The 16681-nt window shown below is 43.5% G+C and overlaps 1 protein-coding gene across 1 annotated transcript in view; it reads left to right on the top strand.

The window, feature by feature from the left end:
* Positions 1 to 322: 322 nt before the first annotated feature.
* LOC143807642 (signaling lymphocytic activation molecule-like) overlaps positions 323 to 16681 on the top strand; it is a 38898-nt gene continuing 22539 nt past the window's right edge. The window contains exons 1-4 of the mRNA XM_077289482.1: positions 323 to 396; positions 1034 to 1363; positions 3102 to 3368; positions 5425 to 5526. Coding sequence (XP_077145597.1) covers positions 348 to 396; positions 1034 to 1363; positions 3102 to 3368; positions 5425 to 5526 — 748 coding nt within the window. The 5' untranslated portion in view covers positions 323 to 347. The remainder of the gene's footprint in view (positions 397 to 1033; positions 1364 to 3101; positions 3369 to 5424; positions 5527 to 16681) is intronic.

Genomic DNA, 16681 nt, shown 5'->3' on the forward strand with positions numbered 1-16681 from the left:
TTTAAAGGACACAGATCCTAACTAAATGATCTCTCAAACCTCATTCATGTCCATCACTCCATGATGTTTTTTCTCACAATATCGCAAAATGGAGCAGAGGACAATCAGTAAAAAAAAAAAAAATCTGTAATAAAAATATTTGTCAATTTTTTCTCTTTTTTTCCACGGACCAAGCAGAATATGGGACTGTGAGATTTTACTTTTTTTCACCTGAAATATATAGGATGTTTGCTTCACTTCAGTGGTTTGACAAAAGAAAAAAAAAAGTTTCCGTTTACAGAATTTTAGCTGAGCGATGCACTTTAAAGCATTACCTCTGTAGACTTGTTCGAGGCGACTTCTGAAGCATGTCTGTCTTGTTGTGCGTGGTATTTTGTATGTGTTTTTACCATTTTGGTAAGTTTTAATTTTTCTATAATCTACTGCTATTGTGTCTTTTTAGCTTAGGGTTCCCTGTGTATATGTACTTTGAGTTGGGGTTTGTGCATATTTTGGGTACTCCATGCAGCACAATCTACCCTTTATTATTAATTGTATGGTGGTGTAATGTACACATTGTACATTACTGCTGTGAGATTACTTATATAGGGCACTGTTAGATCCTAAGAGTCACTATTGACCCTTAACGAGTCTTGCAATATACGGTAACTTAGGATAAAAGCCAAATCAGAATCTCAATTTGCAGACAAGGTGTTTCGGAGTGTTGCCCCCTCGATAGTGACTTGTAGGATCGCTGCTTCCAACAGGTGGCGCTATAGAGTTTAAGTTCTCTTCTTCTCTTAAGAGGCAATTTGCATATCAGATTTAAGCATTTTTTAATTGGTTTGTTGGTAAATCCCTATATGAGCCATATCCCAATGTGAGCATGCAGCCTGTGGGGATCCCATGTCGATGGAGGTCTGTTTCAGTCATGCATAGAAATTTGGGACCTCCGTTTTTGAAAACGGCGGGGGGACCCAACAATCAGACTACCAGCGATCACATATTTATCATCCTTTCCATGGGTCTGACTTGATGTCCATTTTTCTTGAAGGTGACTCCAATCTATGTGGAGATACGAAGACCTGGAATGGGACCCTTGGAAAATCTTTGGTTCTATATAAATTACAAAGCAACCCAGATTATGAAAAACTGTACCTGAGGAGCACAAATTACACATCAAAGAAGATGGTACTGGAACACAATTTAAAGACCCCCAAAGAAAATGACCAAAATAATTCCCACAGTAGATACCAGTTTAATACAAAAGATTTATCTGTTGTGATCCAGCCATTACAGGAGGAGGATGAGAGCGATTACGAGCTCACATTGCAAAAGACAAACAAATATGAGGACATTTGTCACTTTGAGGTGAAAGTCTATGGTGAGTCCCATCCTCCTTATCTTATCTAATAAGATGTGGCGAGGCTGAGAAAGATGGGTGCATGGCGATGACAAATTTGAATGTTTTCTACTTAAAGGAAAGTCATCAGTAGTATTGGGACTTCTAAACCACCGAGGGGTTTACTGGTCCAAACATGTCAATGTCAAAAACCTGGCATTAGGTAGTAAATTAATTCATGTCACTGGTGAGACTCCAGTACGTTCAGCGCAAGGACAGTACAACTTTCTTCATGGCACATGTGTAGCAAGGTGAGGTGCACAGCCTTCTTCATCTGTGAAACACGCATGTATCCAGTGGATAGTGTAAGTGGATGCAACTGAATCTAAGGAACAGACAATTAGGTGCATGGCATGTGTAAGGAAGAGGTTGAGACCCATCAAATCCTTAGAATGTGCCCTTTATCACTCCCCAGAGCCCTGGTGGACAAAATCAAATGACCTGCAATGGGACTGTGGGCACAAAGTTGTCTGATGCCATCCACACTCTTTGTATGCACACATACTTTTTTGAGAAGTTTTTGGAGCAAAAACTGAGTGGAAACTCTCTAAATCCTCCTAAAAAATACAAGACTTCTAAAAAACTTGTCACTTCTGCTCAGTTTCTGCTATGAAAACTCTGCAAAAAAGACTCTGTGTGCACATAGACACAGAACAGAAACTCTCCAAATCATCCTCAAAATCTTAGCGTTTTGGCTTAGTTTCCTCTACAAAAACGTAGCAAAAAGACTTGTATACTCTTAAATCAAGTTCACAAGAGTGTGTGAATTCTGTGCTCTCATTCAGATTGTGGACAGGTACACACCATCAGCAGTCCTGAAGGGCTATCCCAATTTTTCAGATACTATCCTAGAATGTAGACCAGACACCCTATCGAGTCTGTACACCGCTCTGAGCGTTTCGAGCTGTGCTTCAATCTGCAAGAGCTTCAGATCCATGTTTTGAGCAATCTGTGGGGTCTTGAAACCTGGACCCTATTGATCAGCAGCCTTTTGCAGCCCATATATAAAATCTGTTTGGAAATGATAGCTACCAGTGATGGTTGAGCGTGCTCGGCACTGCTCAATATTCGATGGAGCATTGGGGTGCTCTTTTGTGTGTTGAGGAGTGCTGAGTATTGTGTGGTGTTCTAGTGCTCGGTCATATGAATTATCTGAGCCAGGCGGTGAAAGATAGAGAGAGAATTTTACTGTTCACCGGAAAAATGCTTGAATCTCCCATTCAGCTCCATTATGTTCGCTACTCGATTCGAGCACATCCGAGCATCCGACGTGCAGTTCGGGCACTCAAGCATTTCAGTTCTCAATCAACACTAACAGCTAACCTTTAAATAGCCATATACTCCCAACTCTAATATTGGCAAGTATACACTATGTGTACATACACAAGTAAAAGTCGCATTGTCTCTGGCAAAACATATGAGATGATCACTGTTGCGAATTAGTCCTTGTGTTGTCTATGTGTAATCTGATGTGCACAGACTGAAATTACGCTGGTCTAAACCGAATCTTAAAGTTTGTGTTGGGTACAGCGATTCATGATAGAGCCTAAAATTGTCCGAATAGATCTGACACCTTTATTCTTACTGTCCTGCTGCAGGTAACTGAGTTTTACTATGGATGTCAGGTAGGGAAAACTTTGTAAAAGAGGAGAATATTGCAAAATCTAAAATAAAATTATTTACTGTTTACTTAATATAGTATTACATTTTATTGGAACAGAACAGATCTCCAATTTGACATTGAGTGTAACGGAGGATTCCCAGAATAACACCTGTAGGGTCACCATGACGTGTCTGATGCACAGCGGGACCAACGTGACGTTCAGCTGGATGAGAGATGATAAGCTCCTGATTCATGATGGCAGCACATTAGAGATCAGCATCACCAATGAGAACGCTAACAGCACCTTCCGGTGCACCGCCAAAAATACTGTAAGCGAGGAGTCAAGCGAGCATAAATTATCATCTGTGTGCAATCCATATCAGGGTAAGACCCAGTGAAAATATGTATAAAGCGGAAAAACAGGTGTCCGGTAGCCTTGTACTTTAAATATCTACCTTAAAATTTCACATAGGAGTAGGAGTTATTACAGACGCTGTGTAAAAATAATTACAGCAGCACAGAGTGCTTTAGGTGTCACAATATTAGTGTGGACAGTGGAGGTGTTCAAATATTTGGAGGAATAAATATATATTTCTTGTCATTTCTAGGAATCTTTGGAAAAATATATATAGTATATATATATAATGGGTGATAGAAAGTGACTTTGAAAAACATATGTATATGTTGGGGTGATAAAAAGTGGCTATTAGGAACATATGTATATGTACACGTGATAGAAAGTGGCTATGAGCAACATATGTATATGTAAGGGTGATAGAAAGTGGCTATGAGGAACAAATGTATATGTAGGGGTGATTGAAAGTGGCTTTGAGAAACATATGTATTTGTAGGAATGATAAAAAAAGTGGCTATGAGAAACAATTATATATGTAGGGATGATAGAAACTGGCTATGAGGAACATATGTATATGTAGGGGTGATAGATAGTGGCCACGAGAAACAATTATATATGTAGGGGTGATAGAAAGTGATCATGAGGAACATATGTATAAGTAGAAAATGATAGGAGTGATAGAAAGTGGCTATGAGGAACATATGTATATGTAGCAGTGATAGAAAGTGGCTATGAGAAGCAATTGTGTATGTAGGGATGAAAGAAAGTAGCTATGATGAACATATACATATATGTAGTGGTGATAGAAAGTGACTATGAGGAACATATATATGTAGGGATGATAGAATGTGGCTATGATGAACATATACTGTATATATGTAGGGATGATAGAAAGTGGCTATGAGGAACATATATATATGTAGGGATGATAGAAAGTGACTATGAGGAACATATATATGTAGGGATGATAGAATGTGGCTATGATGAACATATACTGTATATATGTAGGGATGATAGAAAGTGGCTATGAGGAACATATATATATGTAGGGATGATAGAAAGTGGCTATGAGGAACATATATATATGTAGGGATGATAGAAAGTGACTATGAGGAACATATATATGTAGGGATGATAGAATGTGACTATGAGGAACATATATATATGTAGGGATGATAGAAAGTGACTACGAGGAACATATATATATGTAGGGATGATGGAATGTGGCTATGAGGAACATATATATATATATATGTAGGGATGATAGAATGTGACTATGAGGAACATATATATATATATATGTAGGGATGATAGAATGTGACTATGAGGAACATATATATATGTAGGGATGATAGAAAGTGACTATGAGGAACATATATATGTAGGGATGATAGAATGTGGCTATGATGAACATATACTGTATATATGTAGGGATGATAGAAAGTGGCTATGAGGAACATATATATATGTAGGGATGATAGAAAGTGACTATGAGGAACATATATATGTAGGGATGATAGAATGTGACTATGAGGAACATATATATATGTAGGGATGATAGAAAGTGGCTATGAGGAACATATATATATGTAGGGATGATAGAAAGTGACTATGAGGAACATATATATATGTAGGGATGATAGAAAGTGACTATGAGGAACATATATATATGTAGGGATGATAGAAAGTGACTATGAGGAACATATATATATGTAGGGATGATAGAATGTGGCTATGAGGAACATATATATATGTAGGGATGATAGAATGTGACTACGAGGAACATATATATATGTAGGGATGATAGAATGTGGCTATGAGGAACATATATATATATGTAGGGATGATAGAATGTGACTATGAGGAACATATACTGTATATATGTAGGGATGATAGAAAGTGGCTATGAGGAACATATATATATATATGTAGGGATGATAGACTGTGGCTATGAGGAACATATATCGCTCAGGATGTCCTATGACTTGAAGAAAGCTTTCTCTTTTGGGAGAATCCCTTTAAAGAGATCAGTGCTCATAAAAGGTGCCGCTAGTAATGCTTTTTGTCTTCTTTTTTTCCCTGTAGGTACCAGATATGGCCTAATTCTTTACATTTTGGTTCCAACATTGATCGGTGTTATTATAGTAATTGTGGTGCTAATTTTGATAACAAAAAAATGCAACAGGGGTAAGTGGGACACAGCTCTTCTCCACCTATCATTTCTATTCTCATATCGCTGAGTGAAAATATTTTAAATATCAAAATATCTTATTGACAATGTCCACATAGTATTCATATGCCTACTATTAGCATACTCAGGGCCGACGTCAGCACCCGGGCAAGTGCCAGGGCCCAGAGCAGGCAGGGGGCCCACTCGCCATCGGGGACACTGGCGCGCTATAGTGCGGTCCCCACGAGTGGACCCCCCGCCTGCTCCGGGCCCCGGCACTTGCGATACTTACCTCTCCCGGTTCCAGCGCTGCAGCATCTTCCATCCTCTGACTGTGACGTTCAGGTCAGAGGGCACGATGACGTCACCAGTGCCCACCCTCTGCCTGAGCAGTCGCAGCACAGAGAGCAGGAAGACGCCGATGGTGAGGAGTCCAGAGCAGAGCAGCGTCAAGCAACGAGAGGTGAGTATTTCATTTTTTTTTATTTATTTTTTTTAATATTTGGAGCAATATATGGGGACCATCAGAAGGGGCCCATATATGGAGCATTATATGGGGCTAATTCTATATGGAGTATCTTATGGGGCCAATAATATAGGGAGCATCTTATGGGGCCAATTCTATAGGGAGCATTATATGGGGCCAATTTAATATGGAGCATCTTATGGGGCCAATTCAATATGGCGCAGTATATGGGGCCAATTACATATGGAGCAGTATATGGGGCCAATAATATATGAAGCATCTCATGGGACAAATTATATATGGAGCATTTTATATGGCCAATTATATATGGAGCATTATATGGGGCCCATTATACATGGAGCATCTTATGGGGCCAATTATTTTTGGAGCATTATATGGGACCCATTCTGTAAGGAGCATCATATGGGGCCCATTCTGTCTGTATGGAGCAATATATGGGACTCAGTATACTGTATGGGGCCGATCATATACTGTGTGGAGCATTATATGAGGCCCATTGCATATGGAGCAATAGATGGGGCCCATCATATACTGTATGGAGAATTATATGTGGCTCACTATACTGTATGGAGCATTATATAGGGTCAATTCCGTATGGAGCAATATATGCGGCTCATTCTGTATGGAGCACTCTGTGGTGCCCATTATACTGTATGGAGCATTATATGAGGCTCATTATTCTGTATGGAGCATAATATTGGGCGCTGATTATTCTGTTTGGAGCAATATATGGGGCTCATTATTCTGTATAGAGGACTATGTGGTGCCAATTATACTGTATGGAGCACTATATGGGGCCATTATACTGTATGGGGCAATATATGGGGCTCATTATCCTGTTTGGAGCAATATATGGGGCTCATTATTCTGTATAGAGGACTATACTGTCTGGTTTCTGAGCTAATATAGAATGCACAATAGATATCACTCATGTAATATATGCAAATTGCCTCTTCTGAGAAAAAGAGGACTTAACTCCATAGCGCCACCTGTTGGAAGTAGCGATCCTACAAGTCACAATCAACCCTTTAAAGAGTCGTGCAATATGACTTAGGATAAAAGCCAAATCAGTATCTCAATTCGCAGACACGGTGTTTCGGGCTGTTGGCCCTCGTCAGTGCGAAGCATGAGAACTGATTTAGCTGGGTGAGAGGCTCTGGACTGGGGTCTAAGGGGTAACGTTTCTCCTTATGGAGAGTGACATACCAGCTGGCTTGTCAAGGTAAGGAGGCTTATTCGCCGTGCAATGCTCCTCTGGGAATTTAAATATGCAAATTGCCTCTTCTGAGAAAAAGAGGACTTAACTCTATAGCGCCACCTGTTGGAAGTAGCGATCCTACAAGTCACAATCAACCCTTTAACGAGTCGTGCAATATGACTTAGGATAAAAGCCAAATCAGTATCTCAATTCGCAGACACGGTGTTTCGGGCTGTTGGCCCTCGTCAGTGCGAAGCAATGTCGGCAATGTCGCTAATTGGTCGCGCCGGCTGGGTGCAACCAATCAGCGAAGCGGGATTTAAATGCCGCTCCAATGTCAGCTGGGCGCGACCAATCTGCGATGCGGGATTTAAATGTCGCTGATTGGTCGCGCCGGCTGGGCGCTACGAATCAGCGAAGCGGGATTTATCCCGCGCCAATGTCAGCTGGGCGCAACCAATCAGCGAAGCGGGATTTAAATCCTGCGCCAATGTCGCTGATTGGTCGCACGCGCCGGCTGGACGTTACCAATCAGCGAAGCAGTATTTAAATCCCGCGCCTATGTTGCTGATTGGGCGCGCCGGCTGGGCGCGACCAATCTGCGAAGCGGGATTTAAATCACGCGGCAATGTCGCTGATTGGGCGCGCGGTGTATTGCGGTCTCGCGAGATGATGACGTAGTGGTCTCGCGAGACCGCCACGTCATCATCTCGCGAGACCGCAATGCATGGAGCGGTCACCGGAGCGTCACGAGGAGCGGTAAAGGCCGATTCTAGATGCGGGGTCCGACGGACGGTGATTATATAACGATTTTTTATTTTTTGTATTATTTTTAAAATTAGATCTTTTTACTATTGATGCTGCAGAGGCAGCCTCAATAGTAAAAAGTTGGTCACACAGGGTTAATAGCAGTGTTAAGGGAGTGCGTTACACCACGGCATAACGTGGTGTAATGCAGCCATTATCCCTGTGTGAGCGCTGACTGGAGGGGAGTATGGAGCGGGCACTGACTGCGGGGAGGAAGGAGCGGCCATTTTTCTGCCGGACTGTGCCCGTCGCTGATTGGTCGTGGCTGTTTTGCCGCAACCAATCAGCGACTTGGATTTCCATGACAGACAGAGGCCGCGACCAATGAATATCCGTGACAGACAGACAGAAGGACAGACAGAAAGACGGAAGTGACCCTTAGACAATTATATAGTAGATAAGTATACCTAATCCTCCTATGCTGACTGTTACTATACCTACACCTCCTATGCCTACTGTTGTGATCTGGTGACCTTGGAGCCGCATGAGAGACTTTCTCAGGAGAAAGGTGGTACCTGTACTGACCGCAAACCCTAAACTAACACCGCAACTAGAAGTAGCCGTGGGATGTACCTAACACGTCCTAGACATCTCGACACAGCCGGAGGACTAAATACCCCTATAGATGGAAATGGGAATTCTATCTTGCCTCAGAGCAGAACCCCAAAGGACAGGCAGCCCCCCACAAATATTGACTGTGAGTATAAGAGGAAAGACACACGCAGGCAGAAAAACAGGATTTAGCAAAAGAGGCACTTCTAGCTAAATAGAAAAGGATAGGACAGAATTCTAAGCGGTCAGTATTAAAATCCTAAAAATATCCACAGCAGATAATACAAATATTCCACATCTAACTAAAGACATAGAAAGTATATCTGCATCTCCTGAGAATCCAGCATGACTGAAAAATCCAAACAAAGTCTAAGCTGGACAAAAACACAATAAATTGCACTAAATTGCAAAGCACACTGCATGTGTGCACAGAGACAAAAAAACAGACACTTATCTTAGCTGAATTGACAGCAGGGTATGAGGAGCCAGAGAGAGATGCAATCCCTCCAAGTACAATGGACAACTGGCACTGACTCATGGAGCCTGCACACCTAAATACCTAATAGAGCTGCAATCAGCAGAAACACCTGCCCGGATTACAACCCCAAGACAACTGCACTACCACCAACAACCACCGGAGGGAGCCCAAGAGCAGAATTCACAACAGCTTACTATTAGCATACCTACTACTCCTATACTTACTATTAATATACCTACTACTCCTATTGCTACTATTAGTATACTCCTAATAGAGTACTCCTTTCTCTCTCCTGTCCTGGGACAGAACCTGAAACCTGAACGGCAGGCAGCTTGAGCTGTACTCTTGGGGTCTTTTACTTCGTGACTCTAGGCTTTAACTGCTGCTTTGCCTCAGGTATGGTATGGGCAATATCCTTATAGTCCTGTGCCCTCTGGCTCTGCTGTGGACCTTGCCGTAATCCACAACCCCCCCGTTAAATCCAGTACTCCTGGACTGAGAAAAGGAAACATAAACATCAGGTTACAAAGGTGTGAAAACATTTTGAAATACATTTGAACAGGTTAATAACTTTTTCTTCCCTTATGGGAGGCACTTTTGGCTTGAACGTTGCAAATAAACATTTTATAAATGTACAACTGGTCTTATACCAGGGTGTCCTTGTTCATATAAAACAGTAGCGATGGGAGAGACCCGTTATAAACCCCCAACGTAGGTTTGGGTGGGCTACAAGGCATATCCAGGCCTGGTGTTCGCCACGCCAGATGGTTTTAGCTTCAGGTCTGAAGAAACAAGGTCCTACCCACGCCGGCAAAGTGGGCAGAACCAGGGTGCACCTAGAGGGTGCCAACTATGTACAATGAAAGTTTTTTGGGTAATTCACTGTCCATTACCCTATTGTCCATCTTTTAACCTGTAAACATCATAAGCAAACATTTTTAAAACAGGTAACAGCAATTATTGACATCTTTAGTCCCTGTAACGAGCTGGTGTTTGACCTCTAGTACTATGGATTGACTTATGCAGTACAGGGATTGATAGTGACCTGACAGGATTCACTATTCTCGCTACCACTGGTGTAGTGCACTCTCTTATGGCTACACTTCTGGTGAGTCTACGTAACACAGGTATACATGACCTTCTGGAACTATTTCTACTCACTGTGGGCATGACAGATTCACCGATACAGGAGGGTAGATTCTCTGGTTCCACTGCTGGGGTGACGTTTGCTGCTTGAGCCCGCTGGTGTAAAGTCTCTTCTGTTTCAGTACAGTTCTGAGTCACTTCTTCTGGTATTTCCAACTAGGGAAAAGTCAAGACAGGCACCACTATGGCTCGATGTACTTGAGTCCAAGACTGGGGAAAATCTCTAAGAACAGTATGGATTCTCTTTTCCTCTTCTTCCATAAGTTGAGAAGTACCTGGGTCTTTTTCCTTGTCTCTCAATTTATCAGGGCATACTTTAAGGTGATCTCTTGACACCGTGGTCGAAGTTTCTCCTCCGTCTTTACTTATAAGGCACACTTTAGTATTGTCAAAGTTTGAGGGTAAGATGGTATATGGTTCTGCTTCCCACTGGTCATCAAATTTGTGCATTCTCATTTTACGCTTGGGCACTTGTTCACCTGGTGACAAGGGAATTGCAGGGGCACCCTGATTGTAGTTTCTCTCTTGTTTTTGTCTTGCCTGAGACATGCTTCTTTCTACACACTCTTGCACTTGGCGGTATTTTTGTTGTCGCTCATTATCCCAATCTGCATCTGGTGATGTTGCTTCTGGTGCTCCCATTTCAAGATCAACATGTAATTTGCTAGATCTTCCTCTCATCAGGTAGGCTGGAGTGCAGTTGGTGGAATTCACTGGGATGTGATTGTACAAATCTACCAAGTCTAGTAACTTCTCTGGCCATAAGTTTCTTTCATGCAAATGCAAAGTTTTAAAAGATCGATTACCACCTGGTTCATCTTTTCACACATACCGTTAGTTTGTGGGTGATACGGTGTTGTTCTTATCTTTTTGCATCCATACAGGTTGCAGAACTCCTGGAACACTTCCGCTTCAAAGGCTGGGACTTGGTGGGTTAGTACCTTCTCAGGATAACCTTGTGGCAAAAGTGTTGTTGGAAGGCTTTGGCTGCCGTATTCGCTGTCTGGTCCTTGACAGGAATCTGGAGTAATGATCCACTACGGTCAAAGTATAGACATAGCCTGACCGGCTTGGAGTTAGCTTCATGTGGTCTAAGGCCACCAGTTCAAGTGGCTGTTTGGTGACTATGGGCAGCCCTCTGGCTGTCACGGTCCTTTCTGCGCAGGTTGCAAGGGCCACACTCAGCACCACTTTTCAATCGCTTTTCTCATGCCAATCCAATAGAACCTTCCACGGAGTAGGATCTCTAACTTCTTCCATCCGAAGTGTCCTGCTCCATCATGGTACGCTTCCAGAACCATTGGCTCATCTTGTCTTGGGACCACTATCTGCCAGACCAACTCGTGAGTGCGTGGGTCGATATTCCTCCGGCACAGCTTACCGTCATAGATAAACAATTTGCCCTTCTCCTTCCACAGCTGTTGAGTCTCTTGTGGAGCATCTGGACCAGGGTGTGAATCGGCATGTGTCAGCAGCTCTTTTACCAGATGGACTGCTGGGTCACTATCCGGCGTCCCTGCTGATCCATGGTGGGGCAATGGGTTCAGCGTGTCTTCTTCCTTGTTATTGTGCTTGTTCCTCACATAATGGGAATACTGAGTCGCTCCGGGGCGATGGAAAGCTGGCAACTCTATCTCTTCAAGTGCCTCTGGATCCTCTTCCACCTCTGGTACGTTGGGCATCATGGACAGCGCATCGGCATTTGCATTCTTGTGCCCTGCACGGTACTTGATGGTGAATTCATAGTTGGACAACCGGGCCATCGCTGCTCCAAGGCACCTACACTGTGTTCCAAATTATTATGCAAATTGGATTTAAGTGTCTTAAAGACTTAATCGTTTTGTTTTTCAAATAAACTCATGGATGGTATTGTGTCTCAGGGCTCAATGGATCACTGAAATCAATCTTAAATACATGTGAAATTAGTTTTCCAGGTGATTCTAATTAAAGGAAAACTACTTAAAAATGATGTTCCACATTATTAAGCAGGCCACAGGTTTCAAGCAATATGGGAAATAAAAAGGATCTCTCTGCTGCTGAAAAGCATTAAATACTGCAAGGCCTTGAACAAGGTTTGAAAACATTAGATATTTCACGAAAACTTAGGAGTGATTATCATACTATGAAGAGATTTATGACTGAAACAGAGTTCATGCAGATAAAGGCATATTGAGGAAGGTTTCTGCCAGACAAATTCATTGAATTAAGAGAGCAGCTGCCAAAATACCATTACAAAGCAGCAAAAAGTTATTTGAAGCTGCTGGTGCCCCTGGAGTCGACTCCTCAAACCTCAAGGTGTAGGATCCTTCAAAGGCTTGCTTTGGTGCATAAACCTACTATTCGGCCACCCCTAAACAGTGATCACAAGCAGAAATGGTTGCAGTGGGCCCAGACATACATGAAGACTATTTTTCAAGCAGTCTTGTTTACTGATGAGTGTCGAGCAACCCTGGATGGTCCAGATGGATGGAGTAGTGGATGGTTGGTGGATGGCCACCATGTCCCAACAAGGCTGCGACGTCAGCAAGGAGGTTGAGGAGTCATGTTTTGGTCCAGAACAGCTGGTAGGGCCCTTTATGGTTCCTGAAGGTGTGAAAATGACCTCTGCAAAGTGTATAGAGTTTCTGACTGACAACTTTCTTCCATGGTATAAAAAGCAGAAATGTGCCTTCAGGAGCAGAAGCATCTTCACGCATGACAATGCACTATCTCATGCTGTCATGCTGCAAAGAATACATCTGAGTCATTGGCTGCTATGGGCATAAAAGGAGATAAACTCATGGTGTGGCCACCATCTTCCCCTGACCTCAACCCTATAGAGAACCTTTGGAGGATCATCAAGCAAAAGATCTATGAGGGTGGGAGGCAGTTCACATCAAAACAGCAGCTCTGGGAGGCTATTCTGACTTCATGCAAAGAAATACAAGCAGAAACTCTCCAAAAACTTACAAGTTTAATGGATGCAAGAATTGTGAGGATGATCTCAAAGATGGGTTCCTATGTTAACATGTAACTTGGCCTGTTAGGATGTTTTGGAGCTAAATAGCTTTTTGTTCAGTGAATGTGACCTCCTAATGCTGCAAATTCTTCAAATGAGCATTTTCAGTTCTTTAAAACATATCAAATGTTTAGAAATTCTACTGTGCATAATAATTTGGAACAGTGCATTTTGAGTTTTTATTTATTTTAGAGATTATACTGTTATCATTGGGAGGTTTCTTCAATAAAATTCGATGTACACCCTATCGGGTGATGACTTTTGTTAGACTGACTGTCATTTGCACCGACCATTTAGGACAATCAGAGAAAAATGTCATTTGCATAATAATTTGGAACATAGTGTAGTTTTGCCGTCTCCAGGTGTATCAGCAGATTGTTGTCCGTGAAAACTGTGAATCTTGCTGAGGCCAGGTAGTGTTTGAAGCGCTCGGTTATCGCCCAGACTATGGTGAGGAACTCCAGCTTGAAGGAACTGTAATGTAATTTTCAGGGTTCCTTTCAGTGGGATGAAGCTTCCTGCTGGCGTAGGCAATTACTCTTTCTTTGCCTTTCTGCACCTGGGACAACACTGCTCCCAGTCCCACGTTGCTGCCATCTGTGTACAGCACAAATGGTTGGTCATATTCAGGGTAGTCCAGTACCTCATCTTCCGTGAGAGCCAACTTCAACTGAGTGAAGGATCCTTCCAGCCTGTCGCTCCACTCAAACGGAAGACCCTTGCTCCTGGTCTTTTTGGATTGGCCCACTAACAGGTCTTGCAGTGGTGTGGCTATCTTAGTGAAGACTTTGATAAACCTTCGGTAGTAGCCTACCAACCCGAGGAACTTTCGGACTTCGTGGATGTTGCTGGGTTTTGGCCAGTCCCTGATCACGGTGACCTTGCCATGGTCTGGTGCCACTCCTTCGGTGCTTACTACACGGCCCAGGTACTATACTTTGGGTTTTAACAGGTGAGACTTAGATGGCTTTACCTTCAGTCAAAAGTTAGACAGAGCTTCAAACACCTCGGCCAGGTGTTTCAGGTGGTCTTCATGTGTCTTGGAGAAGACGATGACATCATCCAGGTACAACAGGACAGTCTCAAAATCCTTTTGCCCGAGACAGCACTCCATGATTCTCTGGAATGTTCCTAGTGCCTTGCACAGTCCGAATGGCATGTAATTAAATTCAGAGAGACCCATCGGTGTCGTGAAGGCCGTCTTCTCCTTATCCGCCTCTGCTAAGGGAACCTGCCAATACCCACTAGTGATATCTAAGGTGGAAAAGTAGTTAGCAGATTTTAAAGCAGCTAATGACTCTTCAATTCTGGGCACTGGGTATGCATCCTTATGTGTAATGCTGTTTATCTGCCTGTAATCAACGCACATCCTCATTGTACCATCCTTTTTCCTGACGAGAACTAATAGAGCTGCCCAGGGGCTACAACTATCTCTGATTACCCCAGCCTCCTTCATTTCTCATAACATACTCTTGGCACACTGGTAGTGAGCTGGTGGTACAGGCTGGTACCTATCTTTAATGGGCAGATGATTTCCCGTGGGGATATGATGTTGAACCCCTTTTACCTGCCCAAAATCTAGTGGGTGTTTGCTGAATACCGGCTCATACTCATGGACCACCCGGTAAGCCCCTTGCTTTTGGTGTAATGGGGTAGAGTCTGTGCCCACGTGTAATTTCTGACACCAATCCTCCATTTGTCCTGCAGAGCAGAGGTGTCAAACTGCATTCCTCGAGGGCCACCAACAGGTCATGTTTTCAGGATTTCCTTGTATTGCACAGGTGATAATTTAATCACCTGTACAGAATGATTCCAGCACCTTGTGGAATGCTAAGGAAATCCTGAAAACATGACCTGTTGGCGGCCCTCGAGGAATGCATTTTGACACCTCTGCTGCAGAGCCATTGTCCTCCACCTGGTTGTACAGGACCAAGGGTTCTGTTGCCTATATTGCATTATTATTAACAGTGAACAGTTTAACAAGTGTGGCATATCTGGGTAAGTGGACCTCTTTCTCTCCACAGTTAAGGACTCATACTGTTACCCTCCCCTTGCGGACATCAACCACCCCTCTGGCTGTCAGGATTGTGGGCCTACTGTCTGAATACACAGGTTCTACCAGGACCTGGTTGTCTTTACCTCTGAGGCCTATTGCTGCCCGACACCATATTAACATTTCACTCCTGGGGGTATTGCAATAAGGATTGGGTCACTCACTGTGACACGTCCAACTTCTCCACCAGACAATTCTACCTGTTGTCTCTGCACCAGGGTTCTGATTTCTTTTTGCAGGACTCTCTGCTCACTGGAACCAGCAATTTCGTTCGGCCACCTGTTGTAACAAGACAATAACCTCTGCAAGACAATTTTCAATGATATTAGTACATTAGTACCTAAGCTCATCATGGGGTTACGTTCACGTCGGTCAATATCAACAATCACCATTCCTTGGGCCTTCAATTCTACCCGCCCTACCTTAATGGTGACCTCCTTGTACCCAACCTGCGGCAAAGGCTGACCATTACTGGCCACTATTGTCAAATCACTATCTGGGCCACGGGTAATGTCTGAGTCAGCCCAATAACGTTTATAGAGAATGTAAGGCATAGTTGTAACCTGAGAGTCGGTGTCCAAAAAAGCATTCATCGGGATGCCATCGATCACAATGGGAAGTACTTACTTGGCTCTCCAGTTTTGTGGGCCTGGTCGTCCTATTCCTGGGGGTTGGCCCTCTTCCTCAGGGGTCACTCGTTTAAATGACAGTACCTTGCGATGTGTCCTGCCTGGTTGCAGCAGCGGCAGATGGGTCGTCTATCCTGATGATGGTGGTCGTTGTCTCTTCCTCTGGTCGGTGGGATCCTCTTCTGTCGTCGCCAGGGGACGTCCTCAGGTCTGGAAGCCAGCTTGATCTTCTCCTTTTGGGGTTCCTGTAGGGACTGCATGGTCCTGGCTAATGCAGCTATGCTTTTAGTCAGTTCCTGGACCTGGAGGCGCAGTCCTGCAGAGGAGTCATCATCCAGGATCTGTGCGTGGGCCTCAAAGGGGACCTGAGGATATGATGCCACCTCCTGGTGGTACGTGAGGGCTGTACGCCTAGGGAGCACTGTGCGGCTGGGCTGAGGTTCATGCAGCACCTGGATGGCCCTGTCCTTAAATTGTGCAAAGTCCAGATCAGTGTTTTGCAAGGCCAGGATGCGTAGCTGAGTCCTGTGGGTGTTGGACAGGAGCCCTTCAATGAACTGTTCCTTTAAGAGTTTATTCCCGTCCTGTACACTGTTAGGGTCAACCTGTTTTATGGCCCATAGTGCCTCTTGCAGATTAAGGGCATAGTCCCGTATGCTATCTTGTGCTCTTTGCTTACACCCGAAAAACTTCATTTTGATTTCTACAGTGGTGCGGGTGTCAAAGGTGGTTTTAAGTTTGGCAAAGATCTGCTGCACAGTTCCTTTTTCCGTATCTGGCCAGGATTTTACCTCTCTTAGGGGCGCTCCAATCAGTTAGCCAGT

The sequence above is a fragment of the Ranitomeya variabilis genome, chromosome 1 (assembly GCF_051348905.1).
Source record: "Ranitomeya variabilis isolate aRanVar5 chromosome 1, aRanVar5.hap1, whole genome shotgun sequence".
In the NCBI taxonomy this organism is placed as follows: Eukaryota; Metazoa; Chordata; class Amphibia; order Anura; family Dendrobatidae; genus Ranitomeya; species Ranitomeya variabilis.